Source organism: Pezoporus flaviventris, unplaced genomic scaffold (genome assembly GCF_033815535.1).
Source record: "Pezoporus flaviventris isolate CSIRO_AGI_PZ_B2104156 unplaced genomic scaffold, CSIRO_AGI_Pfla_v1 ptg000078l, whole genome shotgun sequence".
Lineage (NCBI taxonomy): Eukaryota > Metazoa > Chordata > Aves > Psittaciformes > Psittacidae > Pezoporus > Pezoporus flaviventris.
In genome coordinates, this window is record NW_026892626.1 from 11,895,144 (window position 1) to 11,911,470 (window position 16,327).

At 37.9% G+C, this 16,327-nt stretch overlaps 1 protein-coding gene across 1 annotated transcript; it reads left to right on the plus strand.

Moving 5' to 3' along the window:
- Positions 1-170: 170 nt before the first annotated feature.
- EIF2AK1 (eukaryotic translation initiation factor 2 alpha kinase 1) lies at positions 171-16,126 on the plus strand. Its single transcript, XM_061473218.1, has 15 exons — positions 171-579; positions 1,037-1,195; positions 3,150-3,286; positions 4,038-4,069; positions 4,529-4,628; positions 5,445-5,525; positions 5,972-6,059; positions 7,657-7,720; positions 8,472-8,826; positions 9,947-10,058; positions 11,414-11,520; positions 14,682-14,802; positions 14,918-14,997; positions 15,338-15,571; positions 15,949-16,126. The coding sequence occupies exons 1-15, from the start codon at positions 483-485 to the stop codon at positions 16,072-16,074; spliced, it is 1,893 nt and encodes a 630-aa protein (XP_061329202.1). The 5' UTR covers positions 171-482; the 3' UTR covers positions 16,075-16,126.
- Positions 16,127-16,327: the final 201 nt, after the last annotated feature.

Here is a 16,327-nt window from a genome sequence, read left to right on the forward strand (position 1 = left end):
AAAGGAGGCGGTGGCGGCGGCGGGGGGGAGAAGCGAGCTCCTCCGGGTCACACGGGGACCAGCACCGCCCCTGTGCCGCTGCCGGGAGCCGCTAGAGGGGGCTCGGCGACCCCCGGTCAGGGCGAGAGGCCCGATGGCACCGCGGCGAGGTGCTCCCGCGGGGAGGAGGAGGAGAAGGAGGTGGTGGTGCAGGCCTAAGTGCTCAGCCGGACGCTTTGTGGTCGATGCATGGAGCCGCACCCCTCCGCGGAGGTGAAGGGTCTCGGCCAGTCCCACTTCGTAAGGGGGCGCCTTGTTTTCCCACAGCGAAGCTTCAGTACGAGCCCCTTCCTCGGTTGTAGTCTTTTTGCTCTTTTCTGCCTTCTAGGCTCTAATTTGCCCCTCACCGATTTATTTCTCCAGTTAACGTTTTATTGCTCTGCGCTCAGAGAGGCGGGCAGGCCCCGCTGGCCGGAGCCAAGGCCGCGACCGCAGCGCCCGGCATGTGGAGGGGCGGATTCCCGCCAGGGGCTGCGGCTCCCTGCGTGCCGCCGCCCGCCATCGAGTTCCCTGAGGAGAGCCCGGAGCCGCGGTTTGACGGTAAGCGGGGTTGGGTGCAGCAAGGCGGCCCTGTTTTCCGCGGGGAACGTGGGGAGCAGGGAGCCCCCCCCTTCCTTCCTGCGGGTGACGGCTGGGCGCCCAGCTCCCCCCGGGTTAGGAATGCAGGGGAGAACGACCGCCTTCCTCTTTACTCATCGTCTTGAGGAAGCGGCAGCCGCGGGGATGATGCAAGAGCGGGCAGGCCCCTAGTAGGGAGCGCCCTGCCCCGCAGCCAGGGCTCCCCCCTTCGGGGAGAGAGAGCCCGGTCCTCTCCGTTAGCTTCTGTATGCGCTTATAAAAGTAAATTAGGTTCCTAATTAGTGTCTTAAGCTTTTCTCTAAGTGGCTGCTTGTGCGGTGCCTTTTCGTGAGCCGGGGCTGTGTGTGTGTTGATGTGTGGTTTTGATGTGAATAGCACATACTGAGACCTAAATTCATTCTTCTGACGCCTTTTCCAGAATCGGATGTGCCCGCGGAGCTTCGAGTTGCAAACGGGTCACAGAAGTTTGTGAATTTTACTTCGACGATCCAAAACCAGCTGCTGCTTGTGTCACTGCTGGAGCATCTGTGCCACATGTACACGCACAACCCTGTTCATTCGAGGTGTTTGTTCCGAAGTTAGTAAGAGTAGTTCTTTCCTGTCTCTTAAACTGTCTTACTGCAATATATGCCAGATGGTGGTGAAGCACTGGAATAGGTTGCCCAGGGAGGTTGTGAATGCTCCATCCCTGGCAGTGTTCAAGACCAGGTTGGACGAGGCCTTGGGTGATATGATTTAGCGTAAGGTGTCCCTGCCCATGGCAGGGGGGTTGGAACTAGATGATCTTAAGGTCCTTTCCAACCCTAATTATTTTATGATTCTGTGTAGAATTACAGGGTAATATCAATGGAAAGCTGTAGGTCTCATCCTATTGGGCCAAGAGTAATTTGGAGAAGAGGACAAATACCCTGAACCAACTCAAATGGGACTGAGGATGTGTCTTGGTTTTGAAAATAAGAACAGAATGTTGCTGTAGATGCAAGGATCAGACAGTTCTATAGCAGCCAAATCATGTGAGTTGCGTCATGTGAGTAGCAGGTAAATTATCTCTTAAATCTGATACAAAACCATGAGGAATTTAATAAGAATGTTTATCAATAGTATATAATAATACAGCTACTAAGCTGTAGCATAGTCTTCACTAAATCTTTCAAAATTGCTTTTTGTGAAAATTAAATACCTTTAAAAGTCCTTTATTTTCCCATAAGGAATTATGATATAATTCAGGGAGCTTGGATTTTGAGGTGTGAAGCGTTTCTTTTGAAATGCGTCTTTTTGGTATGTGAGTTATCTTAGGTATTTTGTTCACTTAGGCACATATTTAATGCATTTGAGAAACAATCTCTCAGGTTTTTCTCCTATTGTATGTGACTGTAGAAAATAAAATCTGATACTTCGCTTGTACTTAAAATGGAAGCCATTTATAGCATCCAGTAAGAACAGTGCAGGCAACTGTCAGTTTTTTGTTCTTGAAGTAAGATGTAGATGTTTGGCCCCTGGTCTTAATATTCTGTCTATGAAGACAAAAAATGCCAAGGAAAAAAATCCAAAAAACAACCCAACTAAATTTTCTCCTTTCGGGAGAGGAACAAAAAAATGCAACCTGGGCATCTTCCAAAGTATGTAACTGCTTGGCTTCCTGATGTACTTCTGTGGAAGATTACATTTCTCCATTGGCACAGTTTAAACCAGTTTCCCAAGTGGAATAAACCCGATGAATAAAAGAAAAACATGCTGCAGTAATGCTGTCTGATTTGTGGTTTTGACTGGTATATTCGTGTTGGCAACCATGGGGTTTTTCGTTTTTTCTGCTGTGCGTAACTGTGTTCATAAGGCTTGTGTAGCAACATTCCTAATTTGTTATATTTTCACTTTCAATAAACTTTATCTCCTTTAAAAGATAAAGTAATATGCTGGTTTTTTTTATATACTGATACTAAAGAAGCATCTTAAAAAAAACCTCTTAGAGGTGAGTTTATTTTAAGACCTTGGAACTCCTAAAACTTTCAAGGGCATTTTTGTAGCATCTTTGCAGTTGCACCAAGCTCCAGTGTTAGGTTTTTGTCTGCCTTGGCATTGTTTCTGTTCAAGCGAGAAAGATGTGGTGCTTGGGAGGCAGTGTGTGCACAAATGTGTGAGTTTGTGGATTAGAAAATCTTGACATTGCCACTTTTTATTACAAACATGTCCTTGTTATTGTAACACACTTTGGATTTCTCTTTTCACTGGTCAGAATTTTTCCAGAGGTAACAAGTGGATGCTTGCATAATTTATCTGCTAAGATAAGGTAGGGGAGATGCAGTTGTGACTACAAAGGGCATGGCAAATAACTGTATTATGCAAAGGGATTCCCACAGAGCAGCTGTAGTTTGGATTTAATTAGTTTTTCTTGCAAAGGGTATGGGAAACTGTATCAGGAGTGACTGTTCAAATTTTCAGATGCACTATCTTTCAAATAAGGTTTCTCACTGTTTACATGGTCTTACTGGCAGGCTGTATTTAATATGACCTTTCTCTGTTCCTTTGTACAGTACTTCGTCAGGCTTTCACAAGAACAGGGATGCTCTCCCCTTTTGCTTTCTGTGATGAATTTAGTACTGTAAGACTGCAGCATAATAGAGCCATTACGGAACTAATGAAAGCAGCTAATCGACAAATACTCAATGGGGTAAGCTTTGTTAAATTTCTTTAGCAACCTCTGCATTAAGGGGTTAACACATCATTGCATCCAAGGAGGCTTTTATTTAGGGGTTCTTTTAGTGTTGGATTGGGTCTTTTTGATAATTATACAAAATGGTATTCCCGTTCTACCTTCAGTGTTTGAGATAGCAAGGTTTGGTTCTGTAGGTGCAACCCAAAGCTTTGGAAGCTAGCAGTATTTTGTCCTTATTAAATAATAAGAATTTTTTAAAAAGTTAAAAAATCCTTATAAGCGCAGGTAAAGTGTTTTAAATATTGCTACTTTTTGGTTGGTTTTTTATTTTACAATGGACAGACATCCATTTTCACTTTTAACTGTTCCAGCTGATTATGTCAATATCCTTCTATTTATATTGTGGAGAGCATAATTTGTATAGTGTGACGTGCTTCAGGCTGAATCAGATTAGTTTGCTTATCTCGCTGCTTGAACTGGTTAATTTTTCTTAAGCACGTTTTAGAGCCCCCGTTTTATCCTGTTTGCCAGCAGAACTCTAAAAGGGCAGTAATCTCTCCAGCAGAGAGATGTTAGTAGATGACTGGTGGGATAATAATACTTTAATTTGGTGAAGCTCTCTGCAGAATGTGAATGGCTATCAGTAACGCATTTTCTTTTAAGAATATGGTTGTAGTTTGTATTTTGATAAAGCTTTCTGTGCTGATGGCATGGTAGACATTATTCTGTATGTCATGTTTTCATGTTGGATTTTGTTATTTTACAGGAACTTGATAATGGAGATTCTCATGCAGTTGGGTATGTATTCAAAACATTTAGAAATATTAAACTTAATTCCCCCCTTAAAAAGCTCCATTCTGAATTTAATTAATGCTGCATTTCATATTTTGGCTGTGAAACAATTTGAGAATTGCTCCAAACTCTCAAAATGATCTGGGGAAAATTCCTTCTTCAGCACAACTCTCACAGTTAGTGCCACCCTTCAGGAAAACAAGATTTCTCAGGCATAAACATAAAGAAAGCATCTTAATACTTCTATTAACATAGAGTGTGATTTGTAGCACATGTATGTGCTGTTGTAGTCTGCTGGTTTTCAGTATTCACTGAAACAGCAAACTGTGCAGCATGGTGATGTCGAAGTATTTGCTGCTTCTTTTCATAATGTAAATAGTATTTCTAGGTTGTGTATGCCTGTAGCCTTTATAGTACCTTACCTGTAAGTTGTAACTTAGTTTAATGCAGCCTATTTTTGACTAGGGAAAAAGAAGTTCTCTTTGAAGCACAGTCTTCACGATACTTGAATGAATTTGATGAGATTGTGAGGCTAGGAAGAGGAGGATATGGTAAAGTATACAAGGTATTCTTTACCTTCTGTTTATAACTGATCAGTTTATGTCTAGTTTTTCTTTGAAATTTAGAGTTACTGTTTTGGCTGGTTTTTGTTTTGCTTGGGTTTTATTTCTAATGGAAAATGAAAAACACTTATTTTCCAATAGAACAAGTACAAACCTGCACATTTGAAAGATGTTGGCATTTAATTTTGAAAGATGCTCAGTTGCTGTTTCTATTTTCTGTTTGTAGGAAGCAGGATGTATCAGATGTTTTACTTCATGTGTTTTGACCGTTTTTAAGTGAATGAAAAATTCTTGTGTGAAGTACCGTGATATATATTGACTTAAAAACCAGCCACAGGAACTGATTAGTCTGCATACCCCAGTGTTCCAGTTGTGGCTGCTTGAAAAAAAGCAGCCTTAATATGAATGTAAACTGTCCAATCCAATGTTGATTAATATTAAATACTTTAGCATATGGCTAGCCTACAGTTCCCCACATGGTATGTGCCATGCATAAATGTCACTTGTGGTCTCATGATTTTCTGATAACCCGTTTAAGCAGTTATCAGGACATATAAGCATTTTGTTATTGATGGAAAGATAACTTTAAAACCATGTATTTCACAAAGATTGGATTAGATGTTTGCAGTCCTGTAAGAAGGCAAAAGTAGAGTATCCTTAGGTTAGACAGCTGAGCCTAATCCCAGTTTCACTCTCTGAGTGAGATGTTGTATGAATGGAGTGCAGAAATTAAGTTTTAGAAAATAATTGGTTCTAAAGGATTTAATAATTCATTAAACACATTAACATCTAGTTCTTCCTTTTGCAATTGTTTTCAGGTTAGAAACAAGTTAGATGGTCAGTTCTATGCTATCAAAAAAATTATCATTAAGAAGGCTACAAGAAGAGATTGCATGAAGGTATACTTTTTCCTGTATTTCATCTCTGGTTTAATTCCCTGTCTGCTGTAGCTGATTCTAATAGAATTTAGTAATGCAGTTAATATTTCCCAAAACATAAAAAATGTTAATAATGGGTTTATGCATTCTGAGTTTCTATAGATTTAATGCTATCAATACCTAGTAGAAAAAAGTAAATCAGAGGTATTTAAGTCCATTAAATCATAGTATCATAGAATTGTTAGAGTTGGAAAGGACCTTAAGATCACCACTTGAATTTGCTCATTTCTGCAACTATGAAAATCCTAATTAGTTCTAAAGCTTCAAAATTTTCTTTATTACTGTAACAATTTTATCTGTTCTTTCTCTGTCAGAAACTGTTACTTTTTTGTTATCTTTTGATCTTTTGTGTTTATTAAGTACTCAGAATAAAGAATGGTCATACTGTTTATTTTTGGTCTTTTTAGGTGCTACGAGAAGTTAAAGTGCTCGCTGGGCTGCAGCATCCTAATATTGTAGGTTATCACACTGCTTGGATGGAACAAGTTCAAACAGTACATCGAAAAGGAAAGTGCAGCATATTGTGTTAGTCTTGCTTGCATCCTGCTTATAATCTCTGTACTGTTATTTCCAGGAGAGTATAATTTCTCTGATAAAATAACTATTTTTTTATCTTTAAAACAAAAAAAAAAAATCCCCAGAGTACAGGTGATCATCAGATCTTCATATTCTTCTGTGCACTTCAGTCTCTTGCATAGTAACTTACCTATTAGTTAATGGTGAATTCAGAACTGTCAAAGTATTAGCTTCACTTCTGGTAATACATGAGAAGGATTTTAAAATTGTGTGAAGTTCAGTGGAATGGAGTGAGAACCTTTAAACACAAGAAATAATGAGTTGACAAGGAGAAGAATAAATATTGAGGGATAAGCCACTTCAGATATTGGGGAAAAAGTGATGAATAGAATAAAAAAAAAGCCAGCCATCCACAAATTTGCTACCATGTTTTGAAATCTTGGAGTTGTAGCAAAACTCAAGCAAGTCTCCCACTATGCCTTTCTTCCTATCTGTAAAAGAGTTCAGAAAAACTGAAAGAACCTGGAAATAAATAAGGGGGGGGTGGGGGCAGGGGAATCCCTCTTATTTTGCTTTTCACGGGAGAGTTTTTCAGTTTATTGAATTGCATATTATAGTCCTACAGTGACAGAGAGATCTGTTGGTTTTTTTTTGTGTGTGTGTATATATCAGCTACTGTCTGTAACTGGTGAGAATTTATCTACATTTATGTTCATTTTACACCACCTTTCCTGCTGCTTTTTTTCTATTCATTTTCTCTGTTCTTGGCTCTTTCCACACGTCCTTTGGCCCCTTTGTAATCCTAATCTGTTGTTCCTTTCCTCTCTTGTTCTTTTCTGAAATACCTTTAGCAGTTAAATCTTTTGATCCTCTTATGCTCTGTATGCCTTTATTGCTTTCCAAATCAACGACTTCATGGTCAGCTATAAACACAAAAGAAAATTAATAGAAAGTTGTCAATACGGTAATACAGACAAGACTTTCTAATGATACTGAGAATCTTCAAGGATGCAACTTTTTAGTTGCTAGGAGTACTTCACAAGTATGCAATGGTGATAAGTATGTAACTAGATCTGTAAGTAGGTCCTGTGGTACTTAATGGTTTTCCTTGGCTTAGAAGATTGGTATTTCATATCTCCTCTGTGGTAAAACAAACTGCTTTTTCATATAAATATACAGTTTTAATGAAAACCATTTCCAAAATGTTAAGTATCAAACCAGCAGCATAGTGAAGCAAAGGATGGTGTCTTGTGGAGTTGCTTTTTTAGCTATTATATACATGAGAAGCTGTAATAACATAATTTTGAACAGGCTAACTTCTTAAAGGTTAAATCTAGGTGAATATCTAAGAGATCCCAGTACAACCCTTCAAGTGACCTCATACAACAGGTATTTTCATTTAAAGAAAAACAAAAAAACATGTGGTTGCTCCTTATTAGATTAAAAAGCACCTTTTGCAGCAGCAGAATAGAGAAAAAACATACCTGTAGGTAATGAAGTTAAATTCAGTAAGATGCTGTAGATTAAATATTAATTTATAGTATTATTTTGTTTTTTAAAATACCATATTCATCTTTTCATCCTGTAGATAAAACAGTAATGGAGTTGCACCCATTATGTTTGGAGCAAGAGAGTAGGAAGTAAGTATTATAAATCTTAATGATAGCATTTATTTGTCTTTAACATAAGACTTCTTATGAGTACTCTTATGAGAGTACAGAATTCAGCATAGATTTCACAAGAAGCTTTTTGCTTCTAAAGTATTGCCAAAAAAGTCTTAATTATCCTTGTCATTGTTTCTCTTCTTGTTGCATAAGCTGAAGAATATTACTGAATACTTCTGCCTTCTTTGGATCTCAGTTTCTGAGTATCTGAATGTAGTATTGGGCTTTAAGCTTACTTCAGAAGTTCTGTGCCAGTCAGAAACACTGATTAGTTCTGTGGAATTACACTAGAGTGATGGTGCCTTCTGCTTCTCAGAAGTGTTTATTAGCCCTTTCAGAAAGGAGATGGAGTCCTATGAGAATTACAGCATAACTTCCTAAGTTAGAAGGAATGGAGTTGCATCATACTTCTGTCCAGCGAATGCTGTGACCTAGTACTATATGTACCTATGAGCTGTCTGGGTCAGCTCTCAGAAATCCCTGCTGGGGGAAGGTATTAAAAGGGCTGTAGCCTGCACTGTCTGTTATGTAATCCTAAAGTTTTATATGGGGAAGCAGCTGAACTCTTACTCTGGAATGCAGTTTGCAACTGGAATAAACACAAACCCAAAGAAAAAAAAACCCAACCAAACAAAACCCAACACTTTTCAGAATGGTGTGTCACAAATAGATGGTATAAAACTAGGTACATGTTTTTGATTTCTCTCAATTACTTTGTTATTTTCAGTGATCGCTGTCACATTCAGAGTGTGGAAAGTGGTAGTTCAATTATCTTTGCCGACCTTACTTCTCAAGAAAAGAAGTCCTGTGACAGTACCGGTCTTAGAAATCTGGGTAGTGAATTGTGTATGAATGATTTTACGAACAACAGTAGTAAAGAGTGTGTGAAACCAAATAAATGCGAATTATCCATAGAATTACAAGAAGACTTTGTAAGTAGTGTTAGCAGTAGATCAACTGATGTGAAAAATCATCCATCACGGGTACCTCATACTAGTCTGGAACAGGATGCTAGCACTGGAAGTAAGTCCTGCACTGAAGAATGCTCGAAGAATCATGTAGCTGTCTGTGGAGAGTTTGAGGTAAATGCAGTTTTCATTAAATATACTTATCTGCTATCTACTTTAACCATGTTTGTAAAGTAGAGTTTGGTAGACACAGGAATGATTTATAATGATGAATTAAAAAAAAAAAAAAATTATTATGATAAGATTCAGGAATACAGACAACTTTTATTTAAATGGGTAACACTATTACAAGGAAGCTGACCAGAAGGGCTGGCAGAAGTCAGCATACAAGAAAGTTACCATCATCTTGGGTCCTTTCAAAGTACCTACATGAGTAAAAAGTACTACTGCATAAAAAAACCCGATCCATAATTACACTTGAAAATCCTCAGCCTTCAGTAACCACGGCTAATTCAGATATTATTCATGAAAGTGTCTAGGTATGTCATGTGGTGCCTGTATAGTGTAGGATTCCACATGGAAAAGAGAAAAGCAGATGGCAGCATGGAATCGCCACTCTGCCTATGCTTCTGAAACTTGGCTGGCATTCATATCTCTGAAATGTCCTGTATAACACAAACAGCTCTGGATTGCTCCAAGCTTTTGATATCATTTGGAGTTCCCTCTTGCAACAAATCCAAGATTTTAAAGGTGTTTGCTTGAATTGTCCAGGCTATCAAATGAACTAGTACATTATCAGAAACTGAGTATGAAATTACATACTCATATTAATAAATCAGACGTATGGACTAGATGACCTTAAAGGTCTTTTCCAACCTAAATGATTCTATGATTATATGAAATTCCACATTGAGGTGGATTTTTTTTCTAATTTATATTAATTTACACTGTTTTCTTAAGCCAGAATGAAACTCTGTTCAGTGTGTCTAGAAGCTTTAAACTCTAATGTGAATATTAAGATACGTAGCTGGCTGTTCTGTTTTTATCATAACAATTGTTAACATTTGAGGACAAGCAAAAAAAAAAAAACCACCCCAAAACTAGTTAGTGTTGTTGCATGTGCTTCTTGAATGCAGTAGATAAATAATACTGTATTTGATGTTACTTTGGTATCTGACTAGGATTTTTTAGCTTAATGAACAAATTCTGATTTTATTAGCTTTAAAGAAAAATAACTAAGGAAATATTGTTTATGTTAAAGTGGCAACATCATAGACTATTATTTTTCTGTTAGGTGGAGTATCATTTGATGCTTCATATACAAATGCAGCTGTGTGAAATATCTTTGTGGGATTGGATTTTTGACCGTAATAAAAGATGCAACGAGAGAACAGAGGAAATGTCCAGTAAGAAGTCTTAAAAAATTTCTGACTCATTATGAAGCAAGTATTTCGTCTTTCCTAATTAGAAGTCCACTTGCCTGATTTTGTTTTACTTCAGCAGCTTATAATATGGATCTTCTTCATTAGATGAATAGAATCATCATTAGATTCTTTATTCATTTCATCACCTAGCAGCTAGTATTGAATCTTTTTATGATGTTGGTAAAGAGATTTAAGTTCATGGGGTTTAGACAACTCTTCAAAAAAGAATGAATGTATGCCTGAGGCATAGTTGTTACCTGGAGACATCTCTGCCTGGGCAATGCTACTTATTTGGAATAGTTTTTTTATTGCCAGAATCTGCTTTTTCTCAGAAAGCTGTTTAAATAATTGAAATTTTGCTTTGGTAGTAGTCTTGCTGGTACAAAATAGAACTCTTCGCAGGCTAATTTATCTGCTGTGGAAAACAGGAATACATCTTCTGTTCCAGACAGATGACAAGAAAGAAAAAGCTTATTATTAAGAATCAGAACTCCTACATAGGCTGATTTGTCATTGGTCTAAAGCATGTAGTATTTACCTTGCTGTAATAGCCAGAGGAGTTCTCATGCACTGATACCAAGATGCTTCAATAACTGTTGACATTTGGAAGAACAAGTCTAATGCTCTTGAAGCATTAGAGACACGTTCCTTTCTCTGGTTGTATAAAAAAAAGCATATGCTTAACAGATTGTGAGGCATAAACTGTATGATTAATGTTTAATCTTAGTTTTAATCACTATTAAGATAAATCTGTTGTTCTCTTTAGTCATGGATGCCAGCTATCAGCTGATGTCTGCTAATCTCTCCTGTATTCGTAGTCTTTTGCCATAAATAAGCTAAAAGATGATGTTCCTGGTCAGGGAATGACAGAATTACTAGGGCATTTGACCTAGTAGGGTAGCACAACAGCAGAAGAATTAGGGTCCAAAAAGGAAGGCTGCAAATTGATACCGATACAGAAAGCATGTTGTTATGTAAATTAATATGATTTCATCTGGAATTGTATTTTTCATTCTAATTCAGTACTTCCATCTAAGTAAAGAGGTTTTAAATTCATTATCAAGTAACTTTCTGATGGAGTTTGGAAGAATCTTTTCAGGCAGACACATGTTCATGACCCCTGAATTTTCCTTTTTGGAATTTGGCAGTTAGTGACTTTTTTTCTGTTTCAAAACCAGTATCTTAGGAGAAATACAGGAAGTTCCATTTATAAATTGGACTCATTCTGTTAAAAATTTCTTCCATGTCATAAATAGAATTCAACAAGACAAACCATCGTAAACTTCATTAGCTCATTAAAATTAGCTAAAATAATTTAGATTTTAAATTGTTTTAAGGTCCATACCATCTCGTGGATGTCCGCTGGACAATGAAAATTTTTCAGGAGTTACTAGAAGGAGTATGCTATATCCACAGCATGGGAGTGATGCATCGAGACATTAAAGTAAGTTCATTGAATGAACTAATTACACTTAAACTTGAAGAAAACGAAGATAACTTACATTATGGGAGAATGAAAGCAAATTTATAGCTAAATTTGAGATGACCTGGGCTTTTAAGAGTTTAGCTGTCTTATGTATGAAAAAATACATTGTCTCCTCTACACCAGTATCATACATAACATACAGTATACATACAGCATTGTGCTCAATTACATTGACTTAAAGTGAATTATGATTAAGCTCTGGAAATGTTTTCTCCTTTATGGAGCCATTTTCTTGTTCTAAACAGGGATAGTCAGATTGGTTTGGTTTTGTCTTGGTCTTTCCTTAGCCAGCATAGGACCTAAATTTCCTAATTACCTAAAAGAAATTAAATTATTGTAGGTAATTATAAAAATAAGCAAAGGCCAGTGGCTACACCTCAGTTGGCTGTGTATCAGCTTTGGAAGGTATGTTCAAGTTATAGTTGCAAATAATTGCTGTCTTTCAAAATGGTTGTTATTTTCCTTAAGGGACTGAAATTGTAGGTGATGTTAGTGACTGAATGAAAAGTTCTGGTTTCATTCCAATTAAAAATAATGAAGAGCAGACTTAAAATAGTAACACTTTGACGGATTAGAATAGCGTGCCGTTTATATGTTCATGTGAAGTGGTTTTGGAATTCCAGTCTTAAGAATAGTTTTGACTTAAATGTGAAGCGTAAGTAGATGGATTTTGCTTAATCTGACTCGGAATAGCAAGGACATGAATGTGTATTTTCCTACTCTGCTTCCTAGAGATTCTCTGCATCTGATATAGTAACTATATCAGGAAATGAGTGTAAAGATCATCTTGATTATTAAAACTCCATGTGTGGAAACTTGGAACTACTTGAAAACACACAGTGTTCACTCTGGATTAATTTTATTTTGTCTGCCAGCTGTTTCAGGATCAACTGTTTTTTTGATTTTCCTGTTAAGCATCAACATGGCCTTATTGTCCAAGTCCTGGTAGTTGTATAAAGAATTCCATAGTGGGAGCTTGGTTTTGAGGCCATGCTTATTGTTTTCACCACACCTTATTCTAAAGGTGATTTTGCAGACATCTTGCAGAAACAGTAATTTCTGTCATAATATTACAAGGAAGTGTTTCAGCATTTGAAATTTTGAGAACAGAAGTCCAGTGAGTGAGTGAGTAGCCTTGATTATGTCTTTACTTCAGTGGAAATGAGAAGCCTACCAACTTGTTTGGCACTGCTGTATCTTTTAAATTTGATCTGCATTGAAGAAATGAAGAGTGGAGATTGCCCATCTCTGATACAATGTTCATGTCTGCTTTATACTCTAACAGAACTATTTCCCTTCTTGCCACCTGAGCAGGTTTCATGAAGAGCTTTTTGTCCTTTATGATCTTGGGTGTTAATGTTAGCTCCATTACTTAATGGTAAAGAGATGTGGCCTGCGTTGACATCTAAAATTCTGCTTATGCTCTGCACACTGCAATATGAAGGGCAGTTCTTCCGCAAGTTGGACTGGCAAAGTTAATGTTTGTTCCAGAGGTGATTAAAGTTGCTGTCATCTCTGTGTTTAGTGACCCTGCAGCTATGTAAAGAGGTGTCCAGCCAGACTTGTGACTGTCCTTTAAGTTAACAATAACGAGTGGATGTAGGTGGAAAAGCATCATCAGACTGTTGGCCTAAAGACAGATAATTACTGATCTTCAGGATTTATCTGATATTTTTACATTTTGCAAGAAACAGAGACACATTTGTGCTCTGAGGCTGGCTGTGAACAAGTATTAGGAGTTGCCATGACCTAACGGAAGCTTGGTCATTAACTTATATTTGTTAACTACAGCTTGTGCCCAGCAGGAATGCATAAATGGTGTTAATGCCTTCAGTTCTTTTACTTCCTAATTTTATAGCATGAGAAATGAGTCATAGTTGGGCTTCAGGTCAGTGAAGCTCCTGGAAGTGCAAGCAAGCAGAAGTTTCATCTCATTTGTACATACAGACATAATCTAGGAGTGCTTGAGCCTCTAGATTATAAAATTGTAGAATGGTTTGGGTTGGAAGGGACCATAAAACCATCTAGTTTCACACACACCCCTACCACGCACAGATACCTTCCCACTAGATCAGGTTGCTCCAAGCCACATCCAACCTGGCCTTGAACACTGCCAGGGATGGGGCAGCCACAGCTTCTCTTGGGCAACCTATGCCAGTGTCAGTAAAAAATGTCTTCTCTATATCCAATCTAAATCTACCCTCTTCAGTTTAAAACTGTTGCCCCTTATCTTGTCACTACTGACCCTGGTATAAAGTCTCCCTGCTTTTTTGTAAGCCCCCAATTATATGTCGAAAGGGCACAGTAAGGCCTCCCTGGAACCTTCTCCTCTCCAGGCTGAACAAGCCCAGCTCTCTCAGCCTTGTCTCCACAGCAAAGGTGCTCCAGCCCTCTAAGCATCCCTGTGGCATCCTCTGGACTTGCTCCAACAGCTCCACATCCTCCTTATGTTGGGGTCCCCAGAGCTGGATGCACTTCTCCAGGTGGGGTCTCACAAGAGCAGTAGAGGGGGAGAATCCTCTCCCTTGACCTGCTGGTCATACTGTTGGTGATGCATGCAGCCCAGGACATGGTTGGTTGCTGGGCTACAAGTGCATACTGCCAGGTTATAGACAATTTTTCATCTGTCAGTGCTGCCAAGTCCTTTTGGGCTGTTTGCAGTGTAAGAAGTATAATCAACAGTCACTGGTGATTTTTTGTCTGAGTTGAGATATGCTACTTCTGGTTTATATTGAGCGAGAAAAAATTCACATTCAAAATTAAGAAGAGATGTGATTCTGCCATATGTTGCATTAAGTCAGGTATGGTATCATTTGAGGAAGCAAATTTCCCATTTTCTGTTGGGAGAAAAAAAAACCCAAAACTTTACATTTCCACTAAAGCTATTTCCTGTTTTGCTTTTCTTCCTTTTTCCTACATCCTTCATATGTGTTTTTTCTGCCAAAATGGTGTTGCCAACACGTAACTTGGTATCAGCTATGACTTTTTTTCCCCTCTCTCACTAATGAGAGTGTTAATTATACCTGTGAAACACTGGATTTTATAGTCTTGAAACAGCTGAAATTTCATACTTACTTATACAGGTATATTTATAGATTTTATACTGTCTTGTTTTGTAGCCCAGAAATATCTTCCTGCATGGATCAGATCATCATGTAAAAATAGGAGACTTTGGATTAGCCTGCAAAGACCTTCTTTGGGATCATGCAGACCAGTGGTTTAAGACAGAAAGGAAAAATGGTAAGAGAAAAAAAGCTTAATGGGTTTAAGTGATTGAGTTTCTATGATATTAAGACTATAAAATTCTAAAGTGAAATGGTAACAACACTGAGAAGTGTAAATTGCCTTTTTAAAGGACTGATGCATACTTCAGGAGTGGGGACCTGCCTCTATGCCTCACCAGAACAATTGCAGGGATCTCAGTATGATTTCAAGGTAGGAAGTAGTAGTATTTTTCCTCTATTAACACATGAAGGTGATTGGAATAAGACAAGTCTTTCAGTAGGTGAATATATAAATATCCCTCCTACTGTTTCCCCTAATGTTTTTGCTGAAACATGGCAAAAATAATTTGTTTCTAAGATCTTCTTGAGGAATGTGGAATGTACAGATTTGAATTTGTGTTGTCAGTAGTGTCCTGATATTTTTCCTATTATCAGGAAATTTCGTTGTCATGAAATGGTTTCATATTGTGATTTTCTTAATGAGGAAAAGAAATCCACTAAGTAATTAAAAATAGCAGTTATACCAGACTTTTTCTTCACTCCATTACCAGTCAGACATGTACAGCATGGGTGTTATCCTGCTAGAACTCTTCCAACCATTTGGAACAGAAATGGAAAGAACAGAAATTCTTACAGGTTTACGGAATGGCCAAATTCCTCATACTTTCTATATGAAATGGCCTGTTCAAGCCAAATACGTTAAACTCCTCACCAGTCAGAATGCTACAGAAAGACCAACGGCTGCTCAGCTCCGTGAAAGTGAACTATTTCATACCACAGAACATGTAAGTTATGTCAATAACCTCAACCTTTACAGGATAAAGAAATATAAAAAGAAAATGGCTTTTGTTTTCCTGTATTATCAAGTTTTTTTGGTTTGTTTGTACATTAAGAGCATTGTGTGATCAGGACTTTTTTCCAAGTACGGTATTTATGCCACTGTATTGATGTTTCTGGTGTCTTTGCAATGAAATAAATGAAGACCGGGCTGTTGATTTTGAGATATTTTTATAGATCAGAGAAGGTTTTGAAGCTTTTCAGCAGCTCTGAAGAATCTTTTTATAATTTTCCTTTGTCATGCTTTTTTGTTTGTGGATTAAGTTGTAGTATCAAATATGCAGAATAGCATCTATAAATGAAGTAAACTGGCTCTCATTTTCAGGTTATTTCCAACCTACAACAGAAGGTGAGACAGCAAGAGGAAGAAATAGAGAAACTGAGAGAGAGAATAAGACTGCTTTCAGAAGAACAAGGTGAACAATGTATGGAACTAGGTTCCCCTGTTTAAGTATGGGAAGAACCTCTATTGTATGCTAAGTTATATAAACTGTTCCTTTTTTACATAGATACATCTCAATGCATTTTGATTCTCCTGTGTGTTGTTTAAAGGTCTTTTTGTCTTAGTCCAGAAGTCTTCAGTCAGCAGAAAGTATTCATGTTGCACTGAGCCTCAGGATAACTTGTGTAAATAAGCATTTGGGTTACAGGGGAAAAGATAAGGAAATATTAAAAGTGCAGCATGTATTTACGTAAAACTACTG